Genomic DNA, 24,417 nt, shown 5'->3' with positions numbered 1-24,417 from the left:
TCAACTGGACAGAAGTGTGTGGGCCTTCACTTTCTCCTTTGCTGTCACACCTGAGAAACAGCTGGAGAAACACTGGAGAAGTGACAGGGAAAAAACCATTGAGTTCTTCTGAGGCAAAGTAGGAAAATGGGTGTTTTCCCCAAAGGCTGCTTTAGACTCAAGTTTGGTCTGTATTTCTAAACATCCCATGTATAGAATGAATTTCAGGGAGTGCGGCAGTCAGTGCTATGTGTGTCGTGTCCATACACTGTCATCACTGTGAGCAGTGTTACCTTTGCTTACCTAACACCTTGACCAAACTCTCTGCACACTGGCTGTTCCAAAGCTTCCACTTCTCTGGTTTCAGCAAATTCTGCCGTGTCAGCATCCTGCCCTGTTGCTTTTTTTTATGTTTATGGGGGGTGGGGGTGAAGGCTGGACAGACTTCTACATTAAAACATTCAAACTGTTTTAAGAAAAATTGCGTAGATACCCGTTGGTTGGACTTGTTCTGCAGCTCTGCTTCCAGAGGTATGGAACTCCAGGTCCAAATAATGGCTGATTTGTTGTAGGAAAGATCTTCGGGTTAAAAAAAAAAAATCATCTTGTGGTGGGCTTGTAGAAAACATGTCAATCTAATACTTAAACTTTTTCTTTGATTGAATACAGTAAACCTTTTTCATAGCTCAAATTCTAAGAGTTAAAGGTTCAAAGATTTGGCTAAATGTGTGGAATATATATATATTTGTGGAAAACAACAGTTTTTAAGGAGTTCCATCTGTCGATGGGAGTTCATCCCACTGTCCCTTTATTGTCACGCTACACTTGGGAAGTGTTTTGCTTTGACTAAGTGTGGTTCTTCTGTCCAACAGCAGTGAGTGGAAGAGCATCTGCAATGTCAAACACTCCTACCCACAGCATTGCAACCTCAGTGTCCCAACCTCAGACGCCGACTCCGAGTCCCATCATTTCTCCTTCAGCCATGCTGCCCATCTACCCTGCTATAGACATCGATGCCCAGGTGAGCCTGCCACTCTCACAGATGCACAGAGCTAGTTTTTTTCTGCATCCTGAATAATTCAGTGGTGGCAAATAGCTCTGTTGTATAATGGATTGGGGTCTGGGGACTGGATTTGCTGCTTTTAGGAAGCCAGAACAACACCCCAGAGTCGCAACCCACTTTCCTCTGTGCTCTCGCCGAACAAAAAAAAAGTCTCTGAATGACTAAACACTTGTATTTCTTATTCCTTTGTTGTCAGTGTGATTATGAGAAACAGCAGAGTTGTCTGCTGACAGAAATTAAATGTTTTCTGGCCTGATATCCTAAGACAAAAATAAGCTGTAAAGCATTGCACACTGAGTTTTCGGTTGTGCTTCCAAATCGTTGGCCAGAGATCACAGAGGTGTGAAAGTCTTGAAACTAATAATTGCTGTGATTTTTTTAGCAGGAGGAAATAATTCAAGCTCTCACTTCCACTAAGGGAAAGGCTTTTCTGTAATGAAAATTATTGTTAAAAGGGCAACTTTATGTTGACTTGGAGCTAGCTGGCCATCAGCAAAAAGCATACACATACTAACTGGCATATATCTATGTACAGCTCTGAGCTATACATGACATGACTAAGGTTTGGGCAGCATGGAGTAGAGGAGAGGCAGGAAATCATTGTGGAGAAAAGGAGAGAAACCTCTGGAAAATCAGCCTTTGCTACTTAGTTGCTTGTGGTACTTGGCTTGGATTCTGCTGTGATGAAGCCTTTGGCTGAACCGGAGTGTTAAGAATTAAAGACAGAATTCTTACCTTCATTATACCATCTAAAGGTCACAGTCAAGCAGTGGTAAAGAAGTTAATCTGGTTAACAGAGCATAGATGAGAGCTCAGTTCTTGAAGAATCTTCAGTTCCTGTCAGGATTTCTTCTTAAATCTCCCAGCAGAGCTGCCTTGAGAGGTAGAATCCTGTCATGAACTTGGACACAGAAGGTAGCTGTGGGGGCATCAATAAACATGCCCTTAGCTTATCGAAGCTTTTTGCTTTGGCATGGGTGTAATTATGTTTTGGCTAACATGCACTGTAACAGGGGCTGTACTTGAAGGAGCAAGTATTTATCTTCTGTGTATGTCTGTTTGGTTTAGACTGAGAGTAACCATGACACAGCCTTGACACTGGCTTGTGCTGGTGGCCATGAAGAACTGGTACAAACCCTGCTGGAGAGAGGAGCAAACATTGAACACAGGGACAAGAAAGGTGGGTATCTCACCATGGCAGTACACAAACCCTGTCTGCTTTGCCAGTGTGTCCCACTAAATAAATCTCCAGTAAGCCTAGACTTCATGTGAAACCTTTAGGCTTGCTTTTCTGGTGGTTTTACTCATGTCACTTATGAACGTGGACTCTTCAAACAGTGTTTTCTGTTTCAGGGTTTACTCCGCTTATTTTGGCTGCTACAGCTGGCCATGTGGGTGTTGTGGAAATCTTACTGGATAATGGAGCTGATATTGAAGCCCAGTCCGAGAGAACCAAGGACACTCCCTTGTCTTTGGCTTGTTCAGGAGGGAGGCAAGAGGTGAAGTAAACCTTAAATCTTCAGAAGAAGTGTGTGAATGACATATTGTGTTAGTACAGTACAGCAATCTTCCAGAGAAGAGACAGTCACACAGGATGTGTGTTTAAAAAAGATGCAAAGAGCTTCACATTTTCCAATTTAGACATCACAATGTGTTCATAGATTGCCTTTTCTATTTCGGTAACTTGACTGGTGCTGTGCAGGTGTCCTCATGAGTGTAGTCATTAGTGCCCCATCATGGGACTTTTACCAGCATAATTAGGTATAGATAAGAAAGTGAATGCCATGAGTGTTCTTGCTGAGAATCAGTAGCTGGACACAAATGGGTGCCATATGTGAGCCATATCGTAGTTTTGGAGGGGAAAAAAAAAGGGAAAACACTGGGCTTTGGGCAGCAGAGATGATGTCAGAATACCCTTCTGCCCAAATTTTTGGGGTTGACAGTATATTTGTTCTGTGATTTCATGGGAAAACATTCTGATGGAGAGCTGTGCATGTCTAATCTAAACTTTTTTAATGCTTAAAACCTGAAAAAGAAGCAAATTTAACATTGCACTGGCAGTGACACCATGGGTTTTCACCTCAGGGTACACTGTGATTTTAAGTTGCTAGACAGTTCGGTTTCTTGTCACATCCTCTGCAGCAGAGGACAAAAAGCAGAAGTACTCTGTGCACCATATTGAAGCTGAATCTCTGGTTTGGCAGGCTTTAAAGACAGCTGAAATAATCATAAAGAGATCTGCCTTTTCTTACTCTGCTGTTCAATTTGGTATGAATGGTTGAAGCACACTAATCAGCAGTCATGATTGATTTTTTTTTAAAGCAAGTTTTACACTGGCTGTGGGAACACAGTTGTTGCCTCATCCGGTCATGAAGGCAAGGGGTGTAGCGAAGCAACTGATTAAAGTGGCTTTCTTACCATTGACATCTTCCAACAGATTATTTAGGTTTGAAAAGCATTTGTCTTGGATAGATTTGCAAGTTTGGGAGAAAACCAGATGTTATTTGTTGAAACACTGCAGGTGGTGGAGTTGCTGCTAGCTCGAGGGGCAAACAAGGAGCACAGGAACGTGTCTGATTACACACCTTTGAGCCTCGCCGCCTCAGGTGGCTACGTGAACATTATCAAGATTCTGCTGAATGCTGGGGCAGAAATCAATTCCAGGCAAGTTCTCTCTTCTCCCATTATCTCATGGGCTCGCTTGTGAGTGACGTGAAGACAGTGTGTGTGTGTTCCCTTGGTTTTCCCTGTGTAGTTCACTCTCTGTGTGTGCATCTATGTCATGCTTTTGCATCCATTGGGAGGTAGAAAACAGCTCAGGTGTGAGCTGCACAGGTCAAAGGAAAGGGCCAAGCACAAGTTATGCTCCTCATAAGAGATGCCCTTCAATTTGAAGCAATCAAAAAGTAACATGGGTGGTGTTTCTAAGTAGAAGTACTTGTCCTAAACAATGCTGCTGTGGAGAACCCCTTGTAGGCTCAGCAGATGTTAGTGTGCAGCTGATTTTTCAGTCTTGCATAAGTCCTCTGCCTTCATTAGTTTATAATAATCACATTTCTGAAATGACCTTTAGAGCAGTTTTGGTTCTTTCTTCCTTCTCTTTCAGAACTGGTAGCAAATTGGGCATTTCTCCCTTGATGCTGGCAGCCATGAATGGGCACACTGCTGCTGTCAAGCTGTTACTGGACATGGGCTCTGATATAAATGCCCAGATTGAGACCAACAGGAATACAGCTCTGACTCTGGCCTGTTTCCAAGGAAGAACTGAGGTGGTCAGCCTGCTGCTTGATAGAAAAGCTAACGTTGAACACAGAGCCAAGGTAAAGAGCAAACAGCTGGACGGGTCCGCAGAAAGAGGTGCTTGTAAGTCATCGTGTGTCTGTTGTTACCTGATTTTCTTGCCTTTGTGCAAGTCACCTTCTCCAGGTCTCTAGTCCAGTTAACCGAACTGAACCAGATACTGTATAGAAAAAAATGACTGCATTTAAGGGCTAAGATTTTGGTGGTTGCAAAGCTCATCAAAAGATGTGCTTCTTCAAAAAGGTGTTGATCCATCTTCAGGTGCTTACAAGCATAAGGACAGTAATGCATTATGTTTGCAAGTTAAATAAATACCAGCTCTCAGGTAAGCCCCTCGCCCCCCACTAATGGCTTCTTTCTCCTGCTTGCTTGTTCCAGACTGGTCTCACACCATTAATGGAAGCAGCTTCTGGGGGATATGCGGAAGTGGGCAGGGTCCTGCTGGACAAAGGTGCAGATGTCAACGCTCCCCCAGTACCATCATCCAGAGATACAGCTTTAACCATTGCAGCAGACAAAGGGCACTACAAGTTCTGTGAGCTTCTCATTAGCAGGTACTGTGTTTGCAAGTGAGCAACTTAAAGAAAAATATGGCTGTATTTAGACTTCGTTTTCCCAGTATACAACAATATTTCCAAATATACACTAAAGGAAAGGTTCTGTGTCTGTTGACTTTTACTACATAATTTAATTTATCCCAGCTACTCAAACGAAGTTCTTTTTGGGGTCAGAGTGCTTCCTTTTGCCCACATGCAGGGTTTTGATGGAATGTATTTGGTTTTGTAGGGGAGCTCACATCGACGTGCGGAACAAGAAGGGGAATACTCCACTGTGGCTGGCAGCAAATGGGGGCCATCTTGATGTTGTCCAACTGCTGGTCCAGGCTGGAGCTGATGTGGATGCAGCTGATAACAGGAAAATAACTCCTCTCATGGCAGCCTTCCGAAAGGTAGAATGTGAAGTTCAGCTTGGCTCTTAACTAGGATTGTCTTGATCATCCCTACACAGCTTTTAGAAGTAGAACGTACTGACAGAAGCTACATATTTAATAATATGTCAGTTAATTTGAATACTTGGCATTGAATCTTCATAAACAGATATGTGTGTCACCTGTGTAATATCTGTGTTCAGTTCTTATTGGAATTTGCTTTACAGGCAGTGTAGTGTGAGGCTGGTTCTGGTGAGTGTGAGGGGTGAAAATTGCAGAGTTTCTGTCTGATAGAACTGGGAGGAAACAGGATTGGTTCCTTATGCAAGAGAGGATGAGGACTTTGGTCCAAAAAAGTGCAGTTTAGCCTGATTTGAGTCTACAGATGATTTTGTTAGCAAGTTGAGGTGCTGCAGTACTGGAAAAATTGCAGATGACTGTAGAAGCCTGCAGCTGTTAAGCTGTTAAGAGCTGGGCATCTGAGGACTGCCCCAAAAAAGGCAAAAGTTTGTGAAAATACTTCTGGAGTAAGGGCAACCTGACAAGAGGTAATTATCTGCCTTCTCTGGTGTCAGAAATGTGCCTCACTAGTTCAGAAGGTGAGAAAGATCTCAAAAAAAGTGTTGAGAGCTTCATGTGTTGAGCAGTTGAAAATAAATATTTTGCAAGGAGTGCTGGGACTGAAGTGTTTGTCAGCAAAGCAGAGGCAGCTGGTCTGCTAGAAAATGTTGACCTTGAAATTTGTTTTGCAGGGTCACGTGAAAGTGGTGCGTTACCTGGTGAAAGAGGTAAACCAGTTCCCATCCGACTCGGAGTGCATGAGATACATAGCAACCATTACTGATAAGGTAAGATGGGAGGGAGGAAAACGCTTGAGAAGGAACAGTGTTGTGTCTCCGCTTCAGAGACAATGTTATGAATTCTCTTTAGCTCACTGGCCACCAGCTTTCAGCCAAAACATGAGTCCCATTGGAATTGTTGAGGAAAAACAGCAGGAAATGAGAACACGTGGCGCTTTGTACTCGATGTCCTTTGTCATTTCAGGAGATGCTGAAGAAGTGCCACCTGTGTATGGAGTCAATTGTTCAAGCCAAAGATAGACAGGCTGCAGAAGCCAACAAAAACGCAAGCATTCTGCTAGAGGAACTGGACTTGGAGAAGGCAAGTGGAAAGAGTTGCAACTGGCAGTATTTCTCTCTTAAAATTCCAGTTTTGAGTTCCTTCAAGATGAGGTCGGTAAAAGTAGTTATTGGGGTATAGGAGTGTGTGTATTCACCATAATTGGAGTGTCTGAGCATCTTGTTGTTCAAGTAATCTTTGAACTTTGATATTATTCAGAGACATTGGATCAGAAAATGCCAATAGAACTATTTACTCTGTACCAAAAGAAGGATTCTCCAGTTTTGTACCAAAAGAAGGATTTCTGAATATGATTCTGTCAAAAAAAATGAGTGTGGCATTTTCTAGTCATACTCATATGGATCTTAGGTCTAAACCCTGTTTTGTGACCAAAATTGTAAAAAAATAGACTCATTTACTAGAAACTATATACTGTAGTAGAAATAAAACAGGAAAGTCCATGGAAATAGAAAGCGTTTGGGTTTCTTGAAATGCATGGGACACCCTGTAATGCTGTTCCATGTGCTTGACTTGTAGCTAAGGGAAGAAAGCAGGAGACTGGCTCTGGCTGCCAAAAGAGAGAAAAGAAAGGAGAAAAGGAGGAAGAAAAAAGAAGAACAAAGGCGAAAACTAGAAGAAATAGAAGCAAAAAATAAAGAGAATTTTGAACTTCAGGCTGCTCAGGAGAAAGAAAAATTAAAAGCTGAAGGTGATTACTGCATTATTCCAAGAAAAGAATGAAATTCTGTATGAGCTGACAACTGTAATAGATTTATGGATCTCTGCATAGTCAAGGGTTTTGTGTGCTTTGTCGAGCTTTGTAAAAAAGTTAGTTCTAAGTTGTTTGATAGGACAGGTGTGATTTGGAAAGCAAAATACTCAAGTTTTCTCAAACCAGCTAAATTATTCCTGCTTTGTCTTTACTCTTCCATCAGATGATCCCGAGGTCCCAATGGAGCCTCCCAGTGCTACCACCACCACCACCATAGGTATATCTGCAACCTGGACAACGTTGGCAGGCTCTCATGGGAAGAGGAATAACACCATCACCACAACAAGCTCCAAGAGGAAAAACAGGAAAAACAAAGTAACCCCTGATAATGTTCAGATTATATTTGATGATCAGCTTCCGATTTCCTATAGCCAACCAGAGAAGGTGAATGGGGAATCCAAGAGCAGCAGCACTAGTGAGAGTGGTGACAGTGACAATATGAGGATCTCCAGCTGTAGCGATGAGAGCAGCAATAGCAACAGCAGCCACAAAAGTGACAATCATTCTTCCACAGCTGTCACTAACACACAGAGCAACAAAAAGCAACCGTCGGTGCTCGTCACTTGTCCAAAGGATGAGAGGAAAGCAGTCCCTGGCAAGTCATCCATCAAGTAAGTTCCTGTGACCGTGTATGCAAAGTGTAAGTCATCCTTTTTTCCCCCCCCACATAATGACAGCATTTAATTTCTTTTGCAGGTTGTCTGAAGTTATTAATGAAGTGACGAATAATTCCTTGTCTACTTGCACAAAATCTGCTCCTTCTCCCCTTTCTTCTCCAAATGGAAAGCTAACCATTGCTAGTCCTAAACGTGGTCAGAAAAGGGAAGAAGGTTGGAAGGAAGTTGTGAGAAGGTAAGCAAAATATTCCCCTAATTCCCTTTGATGCTGTCCTTTGTGTAGCCTTCCCTGGAGTTACTAAATGACCTTCTTTTAGTGGATTTGAGATCTCACAAAGGTGCTGTTGCATAGGTTGAATTGGAAAACATGGAATTCTTTTGACCAACCTGCCCACAGCTTCTTGCCATGGAAGTGTTTCCCACTTAATACTGTTTCCTTTTTATATAGATCCAAGAAGGTTTCTGTTCCATCAACTGTGATTTCCAGAGTTATTGGCAGAGGAGGATGTAACATCAACGCGATCCGGGAGTGCACGGGAGCGCACATAGACATTGACAAACAGAAGGATAAAACTGGAGACCGAATAATCACAATAAGGTGAGCAGGATCCTGCATTGGCTCCCTCCTGTGGGTATTTTCTCCTTGAAGAACATTTGTCTGTACAGGAAGATTAAAGGCTTGATCTGGTTGTTCCTTGGAAGATCACTTGAAAGCAGAGGAGACGAATGGGGTGGGGAAACAGTACAACCACCAACAGGTACAAAAGACAGCTTGTGATAAAAGGTAAAGCATAAACGTTGGGATTCTTGTTTAGACTTGCTGAAATATGAAGGAATATTGAGGGAAGCAAATGTTTTATCCATTTGAGTTTTTTGGGATTTGGAATTTTCAGCTTGAACTTCTTGAGTAGTTGTCTGCAGCAGGACTGTGCCAAGCTCAGTTTTTTGGATAGAGGGTTATTTTTCTGTTCGTGTTAGTGTGATGGAAGATAGGCTGGATCATGTGTGGGAGGTCCTTGGCTATAATGTGTGTAAATGCTTTAGATGCACTTTTCCTGTCCTTCCTTTTTGTAGGGGTGGCACAGAATCGACCAGACAGGCCACACAGTTGATCAATGCTCTGATTAAGGATCCAGATAAGGAAATCGATGAACTGATTCCAAAGAACCGTTTGAAAAGTTCGACTGTAAATTCCAAAATAGGGTCCTCGACACCTGCCACCACTACAGCTGCTAACAGTTCTCTCGTGGGCATCAAAGTGACCACCGTAGCTGCTTCGTCGACATCTCAGAGCGCCTCCACGCTCACCGTGCCTGCAATCTCCTCAGCATCCACTCACAAAAGCATTAAGAACCCCGTGAATAACGTGCGGCCTGGTTTCCAAGTTTCTCTTCCGTTGGCATATCCTCCTCCGCAGTTTGCACACGCGCTCCTCGCTGCTCAGACTTTCCAGCAGATACGTCCGCCTCGGCTGCCCATGACGCACTTCGGAGGTACCTTCCCACCAGCTCAGTCCACATGGGGTCCGTTTCCCGTCAGGCCGCTGAGCCCTGCGAGAGCTACGAACTCGCCGAAACCTCACATGGTGCCTCGCCATAACAGCCAGAGCAGCAGCGGTTCTCAGGTGAATTCAGCAAGTTCTTTGACGACGAGTCCCACGGCGACGACAACTTCAGTGGCTTCTACTGTGCCTGGATCTTCCACGAGCGGTAGCCCGAGCTCCCCTTCGGTCAGGAGGCAGCTGTTTGTCACAGTGGTGAAGACGTCCAACGCCACCACCACCACCGTGACAACCACAGCAAGCAACACGAGCACAGCGCCCACGAACGCCACGTATCCAACTCCTACTGCCAAAGAACACTACCCTGCATCTTCCCCCTCATCTCCCTCTCCTCCTGCGCAGCCGGCGGGCATCTCCAGGAGCAGTCCTTCCGACTGCGCGGCTGCCTCTCCCAATAAAGGTGCGCCTCCGTCTGAGCCGGAAGCGGGGAGCCCGCCCGCAGTGGACGCGGGTGGCTCGACCAGCAGCAGGCAGCCCAATCCTGGGACCAGCAGCTCCTCTGTGCATCCCGCTCATCAGCAGCCCCCGGGAGCTCCTCTGCCAGAGGCCAGGCCCCCTCTCCAGCAACCTCAGGTTCCTGCACCAGATCCTCGCATGGTTGTGCCTCCAAATCTAGCAGCGACGAGCTCATCTGCTCCCGTGGTAGGTGCGAGCAATGCTCCAATGACCTACCCCGTGTCCCAGGCGTCCATGGGGTCCGCTCAGCCCGCAGCCAAGATGGAAACCCCGGCCATCAGACCGCCTGTCCATGGAACCGGCAGCGTCCACAAGAATCCGGCTCCTGTGCAAAACTCCTCTGTCGCAGTCCTCAACGTTAACCACATCAAAAGGCCCCACAGCGTTCCTTCTTCAGTGCAGCTTCCTTCTACCTTAAGTACACAAAGTGCTTCTCAGAATTCGGCCCACCCGGCGAACAAGCCCATGGGGAACAACTTCAGTGCTACTCTGCCTTTTGGGCCCTTTAGTACGTTGTTTGAGAACAGCCCCACGTCTGCTCATGCCTTCTGGGGTGGGTCTGTCGTTTCCTCTCAGACAACACCAGAATCCATGCTATCAGCAAAGTCCTCATTTTTGCCAAATTCAGATCCGTTACATCAGTCTGACACTTCCAAAGCCCCAGGTTTCAGGCCACCATTACAGAGGCCAGCTCCAAGTCCCTCAGGTAAGTTTCTGGCTTGTGTCCATACCATAATAATACAGTTTATTCTCATGTTTTTTAGGTCAAGTTGAGTTCATTTTAAGTGCCCTGTCAAATCTAGTAACAATTTGGCAGCTGATGGGCTCGATAAAATAGGATTTTTGCTGTTCCGGTCTGTTCTCCTGTTAATAGCTGAGATAATTAAAACACTCTTACTTCCACCTCCCTTCCCTACCAGCTAGCGACTGTTCTAGTTTGTGATACCTTGTCCTGAGGCTGCAGAAAAATATGCAGCATCTTCCAAGGGTTAGGATGGTAAAAAGAGTGGTGTTTTGATGTGAACTTGTAACTTACAAGAGGTGTGTTGTCTTAATTACTAAATTTGATCCATAAAATGTAATTTCCTTCACTGCCTGAAATTTTTAGTGAGGTGTTGAGCTTTCTGCCCAAAACAGAGGCCAAGGGGTTGTCACAGAACCTGTTCTGTAGCTTCCACAACGTTCACACATGGTGTGGACCATCTCTGCCTGTTTTTGTAGGACCACTGAGGTGTTAATGGATTGAGAGATATGACAGAACTTTTTTTCCTGTTTTGCGAATATGATGGTGTTGAATTTTTTCATCTTGATATACTTACTAGTTAGCATTTTGGCTACGGCCCTGTATGCCCCTAAGATACACAATAGAGTAAGTCTTAGATCCCTAAGATTTTATTTTTCCCTTTCTTCCTTGAAGAGGACACAAAAGGAGCGGTAATTCTTGTATTTTGAGTATCTTGGCTATTTGGTGACATTTGGTGTTAATGAAAGGAGAATCATTCTTGATTTATGTATACAGCACAACTGCCACAAACTGAATAGACTTGCTGAGTGTGAAGGTTAATACTCCAGTTTCCTTTGGAAAATTGCAACACACAACCCCAAAGATGGATTGGATTTAAGTTTCCCTTTTTTCCTTTTTATTTCCATGATATGGGCCACCTCTTGATGGAGATGTTGGAGTTCTGGGAGTCACTTGTGCCCATTTTCTCTTGTAGGTATTGTCAGTATGGATTCTCCCTATGCTTCTGTAACACCTTCTTCTACACACCTGGGGACCTTTGCCTCGAACCTGTCGGGAGGGCAGATCTACACACCCGGCACACCTCTGGGTGGAGCGCCTGCAGCTGCTAATTTTAACAGACAGCATTTTTCCCCTCTTAGTTTATTGCCTCCATGTTCATCAGCATCAAATGGTGAGTTCTGGTCAGCGGGAAGCTGCTGTATAAATAAAGCTGTCTCGCAGAACCGCGTAAGGAATTCCGGGAGAAAATCCTTAGGGTAGGTTTTGGTACCTTCCTCCACCTCTGGCCCCTGCAGTTTGGAGTTCTTTGGACAGAAAACAAATAAGCTGTTAAGTGCTGGCTTTATTTAGGGAACATGTTAGTCTGTTTCATTGGCAAAAATAATGACAAAAAACCCTTGCAGGGAACAAAGCAAGACTTAAAAAAAAAAAAAAGAATAAAAAACAAACCCAACAGAAACATGGTTTTATGTGGGCTTATTTCAGCTCTGGTTTAGGATATAATCCTCAAATGCTCTGTTGCTGATAGACAGTGGTGCTTAGTTAAGGTTATGTGGTGTGTGTCCAGTGGCTGAGCTGCCAGGGCATGATAAGTATTTTATATAAGGGACTAAATCAATGGTGAGTATCTCCGTGATCTGGAAATAAAATTATCCTGAGGTGGATGAACCTGGCATTAACCAGCTGCCCATTGTCAGTTGCTGGACACTGAAGGATAGGTTTGTGGGATCTGGCTGCCATCACTAAGTGCTCCTGTTGCTCTCCTTGCAGAATCTCCTGCTCAGTCCGTGTCTTCTGGAGTACGAGCACCTTCTCCCACCCCTTCAGCAGTGTCCTTGGGATCAGAAAAACCCAGTAACGTTTCTCAGGACAGAAAAGTTCCTGTTCCTATTGGGACTGAACGGTCTGCACGTATTAGACAAACTGGAACGTCTACTCCTTCCGTAATTGGGAGCAACTTGGCTGCCCCAGTGGGACATAGTGGCATCTGGTCCTTCGAAGGTATAGGTGGCAGTCAAGGTATGTGTTGTTCATAGATGCACTTGAATTGATCACACCATTGTGTTTGCCAAACTTGTCTTCAGCACGGGAGGATGCGGAAGCGAGTGCCTGAAAATACTGAAATGTTCTTTCCCAAGGATTTGGAGCAGGGACTTGTCTTTGCCTTCCGGTCCACTTACTTGTTTTAACAAGGCTTCTGAAACCCTCAGGGGTTTCTGAAAATGTCCTGGCTGTGAAGATATGGTATTCCAAGTAAGAACAGGAAAAATAAAAACAGGGTTTATAGGGATCATTCGATTTAGGAGGAGGGAAATTAAGGTGTCACAAGATAACTGTCTGGGGTTTTTTGTTGATAAAGAGATTGATTGTACAGTAGGAGTTAGTATTTAATTTGTAGCTAAAGTAGAACCTTTTGTGCTGAGGATGGTGTTTTTATAAAGTGATAATATTCCACATTTGGGTTTCCTTTGTTCTTTCCAGCCATTTGCTTTCTACCAGCACAAGGCTCTTGGCTCTCCTGGAGTCACACACAATTTAGTACTTCAGAATTTTACTAAGAATTTCAGTCAGTGATGTTATGGCTTTTCTCACCGAACTTGTCAGGAGTCTTGGATGCAAGTTTTGGGAGACTGATGAACTTTTTTCATATTGATGGAGTTTTTTGTGCTGAGTTGATTTTTAATTTCTTTAGGTTTTTTGCTTGGGATGGGGGGTGTGAATATTGAGACTGTGTTGGATTGGATGTCTGGAAGTCATGTCGGCCTCCTGCACAAAATGGGGTTTGCCATGAGTTCTGCTTGTGTTGCTCAGGGCTTTATCCAATCTACTCTGGAAAACCTGCAAGGATGGGAACTGCTCCGCCTCTCAGAGCAATCTGTTCTGCCCCTTGACTGAGTGCAGACAGCTTAAGGTTTTAATTGACTGACTGTGCTCGGGTTTTTCCCCAAATACAAACCCGTTTTTTATTTGGCTAGTGGTCTTTTCCCAGATAAAGCTTTAAAAATTTAGTATTTATTTGCATTGTGTGGCTGGAAAAGTCCTTCGTGCCTGTCTTGGCTTTTGGAATGCTGCTTGCTTTCTGCTTTTATCAATTACTTCAACATTTTGATTTTCAGTTCACAATAGGATTGGCTCTTCTCTACTTGAGTGTTAGGGTGCCTCAGAAATGTTTCTGTACCCCTTCTCCAAATACAGTTTTCTTATGATTTGTTTTGAAAATTTGATTTTTGGATGTCTGGGGTTTGAACTGTAGCACTGATACCAAGCTGCCTCTGGTGAATTCGCAGAATTAGAACATGAGCCTATGTCTGCAGCTGATCATTTTCTGGTTATGCTTTGTACGGATACTTCCGTGTCCCTTAGAATATTAAATAATTAATGGAAGAACGGTAGTGAAGTAGAGCAAATAGTCGTCTTAGTGCACATATGCTTTCCACAGCACCAAAGGCACGAGGAATTGAGGTTTTTGGAGAATCTGAGGGTTTTGGAGGAGGGAGAGTTAGCCCAAATTCCAGCTTTGCTGTTGAAATGGAGGAAAGTTGCAGGGGCAGCGCTCTGGTTGCAGGTAATTGTTCCAAACTCCTGGCAGTGGCTCAGGGTTCCTGGCTTGGGGGCTGCAGGTGCCGTTTCTGCTATCTTCCGTCCTCTGTGCTCCTGAGCTCTAGTGCAGGTGGAAGCCCGAGAGCTGCGGGGTGAGCAAGCTTGGAGGCTGGAAAGCGGCGGTGAGGGGTGTTGTGGATGACGCTGTGTCTCTGTGCTGGCAGATAAAGTGGACTGGTGTCACAGCGGAATGGGGAGCCACATGATCCACAGGCCCATGTCTGATCCAGGCGTGTTCTCGCACCAAGCCATGGAGAGAGACAGCACGGGAATCGTAACGCCTTCTGGTACATTCCATCAGCCCGTCCCTGCAGGATACATGGACTTCCCAAAAGTTGGGGTAATGACCTTCTTGGACCCGATACGCAGCATGAACCCCCTTTTGTCCTTCTGTCTATAGTAGCATTCGTGAAAGCATCCTGATTGTTTCTTTTCCTTCCCCTCAGGGAATGCCTTTTTCTGTGTATGGGAACGCCATAATTCCTCCCGTAGCCCCCATCACAGATGGTACTGGAGGCCCCATCTTTAATGGGCCTCATGCTGCTGACCCATCTTGGAACTCGCTGATAAAGATGGTTTCAAACTCCACAGAAAACAACGGGCCTCAGACGGTAATTGTTCCATTTTTTTGGACTGTGTATTTTACTCAGAATATATCATGATTCCTGTCTGTGCAGTTGTGCATTTGGGAAAAGAAACCTTGGGGCAAAATTTCATAGGAAAAGCCAATTTATGTGCTCTTAGTTAAGCTTTCCTTTCCCAAGAAGGGAATACAGCAACAGGACTGCTGCTGGGCTCTGTAGTTTAGGATGTCCTGACTGTGTTAGGAGCACACGGAGGAATGGCATAAAGCAGCTCTTTAGGAAGGGAGTAAGTAGCTCTTTGCTGCTCTGATCTTGCCTGGCTTGTCCACTGAATATAATTTAGGCAGAGGGATTAATTCCCCCTAAACCTCTTGTTCGTACTCAGGAACTAATACTATAATGGAACATTAGTAGCTCTGGTTAGATTATGTCCTGTGATTATGTTTAATTAGACAGTGAGCTCTGTTACACTGTTACTAAATAAAGATGTTTCTGGGCTTAATTTGCTTGGGAATGATCCAAGCTGTGGGGAGCAGCTCCCAGCTCTGGCAGGCCATAGGTGTGTGGGAGAGGAGGTTCGGCCACAGTTCAGGTATTGCTCTGATGTGTCTTCTGATCTCTGCGAGGTGATTTCTGGTTTAATGAGGAAACTTTGTCCCTCAAAGAAGCTTTACTTGTCCCCAGAGCTGAAGGTGTTAGGGGAAAATAAGGCAGCAGAAATCAAGTTCTTGTTTGTTTGAACTCAGGGTCAAGAGCAGAGCAAGTCTCTTGATCTGGGAGCTGAAGGATTCAGGAACTGGGCTTGCAGATCATTTGCTGCAAACACAGAGCCCTGATAATTATCCTGGACAGGGAAAACCATGAGGCCTGCAGTGTCCCTGTGAGCTGTGCCCTGCTTGGAGCAGCCCAAAGCACAGTGTTAATGCAGGTTTCTGTTGCAGGTGTGGACTGGAACTTGGACACCTCACATGAACAGTGTGCATATGAACCAACTGGGCTGAGTGGGATCAACGTGCTGGCCTTGAGATTCCTTTCTTTGCAGAGGAAACCACAATTGGCAGAAACAGTTCATGTGCTCCCAGATCATTCTACTGATGTGCTTGACTGAAGTGTGTAGGCTTTTTGCAGAAGAACTTACTAACTGACCTTTTTCTGTGAACATTGTGACCACCCATTCCCCACCATCATATGTTTCAACTTAGTTAGACTTTCTTCTTTCCTTTCCTCCTCCTTTTTTTTTTTTTTTTTTTTTTTTTTTGACATAACTTTCTGTTGAAGCTGTTCTTTGGCTGGTTGGTTTTAGTACTGTAAACTGCTTCTGAGCAAACACAGAAATTTAGCAAAATTATGTAAACTTGATCCTGAAGTTTTAGAATGGCAAATAAATGTACAATTGTTTACATAACAAATGGCTAAGCAGAAAGTAAATTTCAATATGTCAGTTATAGAGGCTCTACTTTATGTAGACTTAAATTAATGTGAGATATGTACCTTCATATTCAGAAATCTGGATGTTTCCTTCATACATTAAACTATTAATAAGCATAACTTTTCTACTTGTGTAATTTAAGTAAGTTATAAAAAGAAAAACACCCCAGGCATTATCAGAGGGCGTTTTCCAAATGCGTGTTGGATTTTTTTGGGAATACATACGTTCTCTATTTGACAACTGGGGAGAGCTTCCCCGCTAAAGGCTCCAAAATGCAGGTCTGTTCCAGAATAAGCCCTGTCAAGCTTTATTTGGAGAAGTCCAAGTGGGAATTCCCTTATACATTGTCAGGAGCTGTCACCTCTGTGGACAGCAGTAGCAGGAGATTGGGGGGGGGGGGGGGGGGGGGTGGTCCTCTGAGGCTGGGCTGGGTGAGCAGTGACACAGATTCAGTCAGGATCCCTGTACAGTTCCCATACAGAGCATTTAAAGGAGATCTACAGCTCGGATTTAAGAAGTATTACTTGGTTTTACTATGGTTCCTCCTTAGAAAACCAGGAAAAAACACCTCAGATGCCCACAGAAACTACTGCCTTTTAACTATTGTGATACTTGAGGTGTCCACAAGCCTTTTGCACACCCAAGTCTGTATACCTGCCGTTAGGTGCTGCTCTGAATAAAAGCAAGCTCCTTTTTCCAGCTGCCTGATCACCTGAAATACATCCCGTAAAGATGTGGTGGTAGCAAAATTAATTCCAAAGTGAGGAACTGCTCAGAAAAAGGATTGAAACTCCATCTCACACCTTACCGTGGTGTGGGTGTAGTGCCCTTCCCCTCTGCTACAATCATTTGCTGCAGGCTTTAGTGCTTTTTGGGGTTATTAATTACGATTCCCACTGAGAAGTAGTGCTCACTATTTATTACAGCCATGAAACCGGAGTATTTTGTTGACCTGACAGTTCAGTCCATGCCTGCGGTAGCACAGGCTTGATGCCACCACTGTGGCAGTGGGCTGGGCACGGGAGATCCTGGGTGGGGGAACTGAACCATTTTTATTCTCAGAGCCTTTTTTTTCTTAATTTTTCCACAATGTAATGCTTTTTATTTGTCCAATAAACCAAGGAACGTAGTCTTTTGGGAGCTGGCAGGTGCTCTTTATTTGGGAAAAGGGAACAGAAGCAGGGTTAGGACAAACATGGAGAGGAAGAGAACACGGTGCAGAGTGTGTATGGTCTAAGGGGGATTTTGACCTCTCCTTGCCACAGAAGGGGTAAGGAGACACAGTTCAGAACCTGGCTGGGCAGGAGAACACTGCTAATGTGGAATGAGAATGGCTCGTTAATGATTAATTGCTCGTGAATGTAATTATTAGGCTGTGAGAATTGGGGCTGTTGAGCCTGGAGAAGGGAAGGTTGTGTAGATTCGTCATGGCACCCTTACAGTATCTGAAGTGGCCAACAAGCAAGCCCAAGACTTCTCCTTGTCAGAACTGTAGTGATAGGACAAGAAGTAATGGGTACAAATGGAAAAAGGGGAAACAGGCTAGATATTGGGAAGAAATATTTCCTGGAAGAGGGGTGAGATATTGCCCCAACCCTAGGGCTCAAAGGCAGTTTGGATAAGACCTTGACCCTTCACGCAGGGTTCGGACAACGCTCCCGGGCCCGTGGGTGTGATCCTTGGGGATGTCCTGTATAGGGCCAGGCGCTGGACTCCCTGATCCTCGCGGTTCCCTTCCAACTCCGCGCGTTCCGTGGTGTGGTGGGAGGTGTCCCTGCCCATGGCAGGAGGGCGTTGGGACTATTCTAATCTCCATTCCAGCCCGTACCAGTCTGGTTACAATATAATGCAGGTAATGGAGCGAGGTGCTGCCCTGCCCTCGCTGCCCTTCCCGTGCCCTCAGCCGCCATGGCGGCCACGGCGTGGCGCGCTCCGGCGGCGCGCGGGCCGCGCATGCGCCCCACGGGAGGAAGCCGTCGGCATGTGGCGGCTCGCGCGGGCGGGCGCGCGGGCTCCGCCGGCCCTGGCGGCGGCGGCGGCGGCGGCGGCGGCGCCGGGCGGCCCCGGCGGCCCCGAGGGCTGGTACGAGTGGGCGGCGCGGTCCGCGCCCGTGCACTGGGCCGAGGGCGGGCTGGCGGCGCTGCAGGAGGCCACCGGGCTGCCCTGCTGGGCCGCCATCGCCTGCGGGGCCGCCGTTCTGCGCAGCGCCGTCACCCTCCCGCTGGCCGCGCACCAGGGGCGGCTGCTGGCCAAGGTGGGAGCGCGGGCGGCTGAGGGGGCGCTGAGGGGCGGGAGGGGCGGGCGGCTCTGAGGCGGGGAGAGGCTGTGAGGGAAGGACTGATGGAGGGGCTGAGGAGGCCGCGGAATAAACATCACAGTTCTTTTATTGCAGCGGCTTTAGGGGCGTTTCGGGTTTTTTAAAAGAATTTCGTTATATTTTGTGCATGTTTTGGTTGCAAAAGTGAGCGTCTATTGCACTCTCGAATAATGGGGTCTCTTATGCTGCGGGTAGTGACTGTTCACTGCCGAGTTGTGTCCTGATGGACTTCATTTTATTACTCTTTATTTCATTTCTCTCTCTGTATTATTATTTATAGATTTCTGTCATGTGTAACACAATATACTTATATATTACATGTAGTATATCGTAAATAATACATTCTATCATACACATTTTCTATTATATATAGTTGTATGTTATTATATATATTTGGCTGTTATTAATTTTTATTATTGTCATTTATTTATTTTTATCATTGAGGTGGCATTAAAGCTGGGTCTTTTTAAGTGAAGTAGCTGATCACAAGTCCTGATTGCAGGCAAAAAGACACTTGTTAAGAATTGCCCTGATTTCAGCTGTGATAGTACTCATTTTCTTCTTAAAAAAGTATAAAATCTAAAAAGATAAATCTGAAATTCTGTTTTCATTTCATGCAGTAGTAAGGGAGTATCTTTGATTGTCACTGTAATTACTTGTCAGTGTAACACTTGTCGCTGTTACCTTCCCGTGGTTATTTCGTTTGAAGAGAAAAGGTGTTCATTGATATTGAGCAAGGCATTGACAAGATGTCTTGTCCCTCACAGGCATTTAATACCTGTACAGGTATTAAATTATAGTGATAATTAATATGTTTGATACCTGTGCTGGCATACAAGGGTAGTTAGTGTGTGTAATACCTGTAGAGGAATTAAATTATCCAGTGGCAATGTGTATGTTTAATTTCTGTACAGCTATTAAATTTTACAGTGATATTTTAATAAGTGTAATACTTGTTCAGCTATTGAATTACTAATGACAGAGGTGAGGAGAGGAGGCGATTGCTACCTGCCGCTGTGCCCAAACAGTTCTCCTTTTCTTTAGCTAGCTGGAAAACCTGCAGCCCGAGATTAAGGAACTCGCCAAGCGCCTTCGCTATGAAGTTTCAGTGCGTGGAAAGCAGCTGGGGTGGTCTGAAAAGGTGGCCAGGTACGAGGGGGACTGTACACACCTCCTGAATCCGTTCCGGAATGAGGCTTGGCAGGAAGGAAGATCCCACAAACAACACTTTTACAGGAAGATTCTGCCATTGCCCAAAGCTTAGATTTTCTTTCCCCTCCTACAATTTATTTATCCTGTTCCCTTTCAGGCATTACGCATTTCAAAGCTCTGAACTTTTGTTTTCCTCTCCGAAAGGTTTCACTTCACGAAGAACATGCGGAGGATTGTTACGGAGCTGTACGTCCGGGACAACTGCCACCCCTTCAAAGCCACCCTGCTGCTGTGGGTGCAGATCCCCGTGTGGGTGTGCGTGTCCCTGGCTCTGCGCAACTGCAGCGTCGGTGCCCTGGGCTCAGCAGGTGCTGCATCTGGACACCTGTCTTCTCTCACTGTCCCTTTTTATTCACCTACTGCTTCCACAGACACCTTGTTGGTTAAAGAGCACAATGTCCTGAGCTTGCTGTACAAGCTGACATAAGAACAGTCAGCTACTAAGGTTTTAAAGTTAATATAGTTTGAACTTAATCTAATTAATTAATATAAATAATAGATAATAATATCATTTGAAATTAGTTTTAAACTTAATGTAGTCTGATAATCCTATTTAGCAAGTAATATTACACATGCCACAGCACACTCACTGTTAGTCTGTCTTTTTTTCTTTCATGTGAAATACTGTAGACAAGGTGAATGTGTGAGGGTTTTTTAAATTAAAAAAAAATATATACCAATTTTTTAGACAAGAGTTCACAGTTTGTTCTTTTAAGCAAGAATGTAGCTAGTTATAGAGTTACTAAGAAAAATACAGTATTTTCAAAATCAGGAAATAAACACTGTAAGTTACTGCATTCTTATTTTTCTCATTGACTTGTAAAATATTTGAGATCAAAGTAGTTTTTAATCACAGATTTACCTTTCAGTGGCTGTCATGAGCTAAGATGGGTCTCAGCTTGTATCTCCCACTTTTCATACTCAGATTGGTAGCAGAGTGTTTAACCAAGGATTTCTGCTTTAATCATATTTCTCATGTGGATAAAACATACCTAGAAACTTGGGTGTATGATTTAACCCATGGTACAGTTCTGGCTCACTTGAGACAGCAAATTATACTGAATTCTGTGTTTTCTTGAAATATTTCCTATAGTACAAGAACAGTTTTCATCAGGAGGAGCACTGTGGTTTACGGACCTCACGGCACCCGATTCCACGTGGATTTTGCCCGTTTCCCTGGGGCTGGTGAATTTGCTGGTGGTGGAGGTACGTTGGTGGAATAAAACAACAGTGGTGACTGCAAAGGGCTAACACATAAAGGTGGCTGCAGATTATCACTGCTTTAAATGCACTGGGCAGAAGTGAAAAATAATCTGTTTGCTCTGTGTACTTTAATGCGTAGGTGTCTTGTTCAGAGACCTCAAAGTCTGATGTGACATGTCTCAGATCTACTTGAGCTTCAGTAATATTTAGTCTTGACTAAAGTTTCTTTTAGAATGCTTCTCTAATGAGCTTTCTGGGTGTTAATCCTCAGTCTGGTCATTTCAAAAAGACGTCGTTTATAGCTGTGAGTTTCTCCTCTTTCAGATCTTTGCTTCCCAAAAAAACCCGCAAGTTTCCCGGTTCCAGAAGCTTGTTACGAACTTCTTCCGCGTGGTGTCTGTGGTGATGATCCCTATTGCTGCCACGGTGCCCTCTGTAAGTACCGAGGTCACCTCTGGGACGTCACCTGTGGCTGGTCTGGTCGGTGCTTAAAGGACAGCCTGAATGCCTCGTGTGTTTCGTATTGCTGCTGCTGCTGTGTGCTTGAAAACAAATCACATGTTTTGTCTATATGTATGTTTAAATCTTGATGCCTTTGGAATATTTTTGTTCAAGAGGGAAGAGTTTGCAACCTTGAAAGGACTTAATGTCCTTCGTGTAGTCTGAAAAAGGAGAGGAAGACTTATGTAAAGACACGTAGGCAAATGTTTGTTAAGTGGAAACCAGTGTAGTTCTTAAATTAGGAACTTTTCCACATCTTTCTTCAAACACTTCTCATTTTTACCAGGTTTTCTACTGCAGAGTATTCTTGCAAAAACAAAGTGTCTGGTTGTTTGGCTCATTCAATGATAGTTTCAAATACAGAAGTTGAAGCAAGTTTAATATGAATTAATTTAAGACCTGTTAAGCCTCAGTGTAGATGACACTTTTCCCCTGAAGAGTTCAGAGACAGACAGTTACATTTCACGTGGAAGCCATTATTGCAGATGAGAGGAGGAGTGTTTTAGGTGAGTTATTTTTATCAATACCTGGGAGTACCCCACAGCTGTGGTTCGGGAGGAGTTGCCTAAACCTGCTGTTTTCCTTGCCTCCAGGAAGCTGACCTGTGCTTGTCTTGTTGCAGTCCATGGCGCTGTACTGGCTGTCCTCGAGCCTCGTGGGACTCTCCCACAACCTCCTGCTGCGCTCTCCCACCTTCCGCCGGCTGTGCTGCATCCCAAGGACCAAATCCGACTCGGATACTCCTTACAGGGACATCATGGCTGCCTTGGCTGCTAAGTACAGCTTCAAGAAATGACACTGAACTGCAGGAAGAGCTGTCTCAGGAATGAAGTAGTGCTGTTTCAGTGAGATGTACTTATTTGCTGTATATTTATTTTCCAAATAAAACACTGGCTGGCCATAAAGAGGGATTGGTCAGCAAAAATGTGTCTTTACTGGGTAGCTTTGTTTCAAGTGTGGTCATTTTGCAGTTGCAATAGTCCAGAAATCCAGGTTTATCTCCTGAATTATCGTAAGGAATTGGCCAGGTGAGTGTTAAATAAAACCGTGACTCACGTACGGTGCCTCTTTTTTACTGTAAGTCCTGAAGGTAAAGAAGTTCAGGGGTTTTTTTTGTTAAAATTATCAGGAATTAATTATTTACTTGAACTTTTTATAAGATTCCAAGCTACGACTGTGATGTAAACTAACAAAAATCAGAAGCAGAATTTTTAATGCAGACTTGGAAGCATTTGTTTGAATTGTTGTGATAGCCTAGTGGAACTTTCCAGATAGGGCTGAGATACACTTTCTGACTAAAATCAGCAGTTTAGAAGAAAAAGTGCAGATGTCATTGTACTAATAACACTTCACTTTACCTGTGGGGATGTTTCACTGATGTCTTTCACTGTTTTCACTGTTAGGAATCTCAGAACATCAGTGGTAGCGTTATATCCGGATGCTGCCAGGATATTCTTATACCAAAAAAAACCCTCCCCAAAACAGGTGTGAAACTGAAGGTAACACAGCCAAAAGCATCTCATCTAATGGTGTCTAACAATTCAAAATCCGCAGGTAAGGAGATCAGAATGTATGTGACAAAGCCCTTTCCAGGTCTGCATTGCAGGTAGGATAATGTTCTAGCTTTTTAAAGGGCCTTACGGATTTCTCTGAATGTTGTATTGTCATTTTGCCTCAGCCAAAGGTGTTGGAAAAAGACTCTGCAAAAAGGAGTGAATTTTTGTCTGGGAAGCTGGTGGTAGGGGGAGCTGGTGCTCCATGCAGTGCTGAGGAAAGTCACCTCTCCTTCCTCAGCAGTCTCACCTGAGAGGGTCTCACGTTCCCAGCCTGTGAACTGGGCAGGCTGACAACAGCTATGTCTTGTGTAGTAAAAATATAACATGAGATTTCTTAGGAAGCATAAAGGGGGCTGTGAAACTGCTCACTGAAAAAAATGCCTCACAGCTCTTGTCAGGACCCCAGATGTTTAGTGCAGGAGATTGTAATATTTGCAGTTCTCCATTTATGTATGTTTATTTTACACACTTTTTACCTTATAAAATTACATCCAAGACCTGCCAGTGGGAGTTAAAAGAGAGTAAGGTTTCTCCAGTGAGTGTATTTGATGGTGGATTTCTTACAGCATTATTTTAGGTCTGGAAGAGGGTTGTTGTAACACTGCGTGTACTTAGGAGGGAGACTTAACTTAAGGAGCTGAAATCAGGCAAGCAGACGTTCCCTGAATGGGTTCTGTTCTGGCAGAACTCAGAAGTGCTGAAATATCCTGGCTGGAGAATACATGTTTCATTCTCTGTCTCGAAGATGCAGTGTAAACTTCAAGAGTAGGGCTGTGATGCTTCTTATCTTTGGTGGTTGTGCCCTGGAGAAAAAGGGCTTTTGTTTACCCAGAAGGTTACCTCTGTTCTCAGCCATAGTAGTGACTCTGTTCAAATACTTCGTCTGGCCTAAAATCCTTGTCTCAGTGTTTGATGCTGTTTCTAGCAAAGAGGATTGGAGCTTTGCTGTTTGCCTTCCCATGGTGATGTAATTATTTTGTTTTCAGTTTCCATGTTGATGAGACAAAGATGGAGCAAAGATACGTATAATGATGTGTGTCAGGTCGAATGAGTCCTTGTTGACTGTGGAAGGGCCAAGGGAGGTTCCTGGAGAAGAAATAAAAAAAAAACCTCTTGAGGTGTTCTCTGAGAAACCCGACTGAAGTGTCTTAAAAAAGCCTGTACAATATTCTTTGTGCATGACACTTTAAGTAATGTGATCTATAGCCCTGTTTGGCTTAACTGTGTCTCCACCTCTCCTGTTTGCCTCCTCTTCTGGCTTTGCTGAAAACAAAGAAATTCTAAGTAAATGACCAAAACCCAGTAGTAAGAAAAGAATTGTGGTTTTAGAAAGGAGGGCAGTTTCCTTCCTAACTTCCATCTGATTATTAGCCTGGAATACTCTAGGTGAGGTGAGTTGGCCCCTGTCCCATTCAGGAATGAGATGTCAGTATGATCCAACACCTTTTACAGGGTGCTGGAGGGGATGCTGCTGT

General features: G+C 44.4%; 2 protein-coding genes across 5 annotated transcripts in view; both read left to right on the top strand.

Annotated features, from left to right (window-relative positions):
* The window catches only part of ANKRD17 (ankyrin repeat domain 17), a 54,123-nt gene extending 37,851 nt beyond the window's left edge, over positions 1 to 16,272 (top strand). For 2 of the 4 annotated variants that reach the window (XM_048303029.1, XM_048303027.1), the window contains 19 exons: positions 855 to 1,000; positions 2,111 to 2,222; positions 2,396 to 2,541; positions 3,564 to 3,706; positions 4,149 to 4,362; positions 4,721 to 4,896; positions 5,129 to 5,291; positions 6,023 to 6,118; positions 6,315 to 6,431; positions 6,927 to 7,098; positions 7,325 to 7,772; positions 7,858 to 8,013; positions 8,227 to 8,376; positions 8,853 to 10,501; positions 11,514 to 11,711; positions 12,311 to 12,559; positions 14,305 to 14,480; positions 14,587 to 14,751; positions 15,666 to 16,272. In XM_048303029.1, coding sequence (XP_048158986.1) covers positions 855 to 1,000; positions 2,111 to 2,222; positions 2,396 to 2,541; positions 3,564 to 3,706; positions 4,149 to 4,362; positions 4,721 to 4,896; positions 5,129 to 5,291; positions 6,023 to 6,118; positions 6,315 to 6,431; positions 6,927 to 7,098; positions 7,325 to 7,772; positions 7,858 to 8,013; positions 8,227 to 8,376; positions 8,853 to 10,501; positions 11,514 to 11,711; positions 12,311 to 12,559; positions 14,305 to 14,480; positions 14,587 to 14,751; positions 15,666 to 15,725 — 4,736 coding nt within the window. In that variant the 3' untranslated portion in view covers positions 15,726 to 16,272. Of the gene's footprint in view, positions 1 to 851; positions 1,001 to 2,110; positions 2,223 to 2,395; positions 2,542 to 3,563; positions 3,707 to 4,148; positions 4,363 to 4,720; positions 4,897 to 5,128; positions 5,292 to 6,022; positions 6,119 to 6,314; positions 6,432 to 6,926; positions 7,099 to 7,324; positions 7,773 to 7,857; positions 8,014 to 8,226; positions 8,377 to 8,852; positions 10,502 to 11,513; positions 11,712 to 12,310; positions 12,560 to 14,304; positions 14,481 to 14,586; positions 14,752 to 15,665 lie in introns of all 4 variants that reach the window. The other 2 variants (XM_048303028.1, XM_048303026.1) reach the window with 1 other exon arrangement.
* A 2,046-nt stretch (positions 16,273 to 18,318) lies between these two features.
* LOC125326596 (cytochrome c oxidase assembly protein COX18, mitochondrial) lies at positions 18,319 to 22,328 on the top strand. Its single transcript, XM_048305039.1, has 6 exons — positions 18,319 to 18,407; positions 19,515 to 19,619; positions 19,827 to 19,990; positions 20,776 to 20,888; positions 21,210 to 21,320; positions 22,009 to 22,328. Exons 3-6 carry the CDS (start codon positions 19,846 to 19,848, stop codon positions 22,180 to 22,182), a joined length of 543 nt encoding a protein of 180 aa, XP_048160996.1. The 5' UTR covers positions 18,319 to 18,407; positions 19,515 to 19,619; positions 19,827 to 19,845; the 3' UTR covers positions 22,183 to 22,328.
* The last annotated feature ends 2,089 nt before the right edge of the window (positions 22,329 to 24,417 follow it).

This window comes from Corvus hawaiiensis, chromosome 5 (assembly GCF_020740725.1).
Source record: "Corvus hawaiiensis isolate bCorHaw1 chromosome 5, bCorHaw1.pri.cur, whole genome shotgun sequence".
Lineage (NCBI taxonomy): Eukaryota > Metazoa > Chordata > Aves > Passeriformes > Corvidae > Corvus > Corvus hawaiiensis.
This window is presented reverse-complemented; position numbering and strand designations above follow the sequence as displayed.

Coding starts and splice junctions, on each gene's coding strand:
- LOC125326596 (XM_048305039.1), top strand. CDS start 19,846: ATGCGGAGGATTGTTACGGAGCTGTACGTCCGGGACAACTGCCACCCC. Junction 19,991..20,775: donor CGGTGCCCTGGGCTCAGCAG/GTGCTGCATCTG, acceptor TATTTCCTATAG/TACAAGAACAGTTTTCATCA. Junction 21,321..22,008: donor TTGCTGCCACGGTGCCCTCT/GTAAGTACCGAG, acceptor GTCTTGTTGCAG/TCCATGGCGCTGTACTGGCT.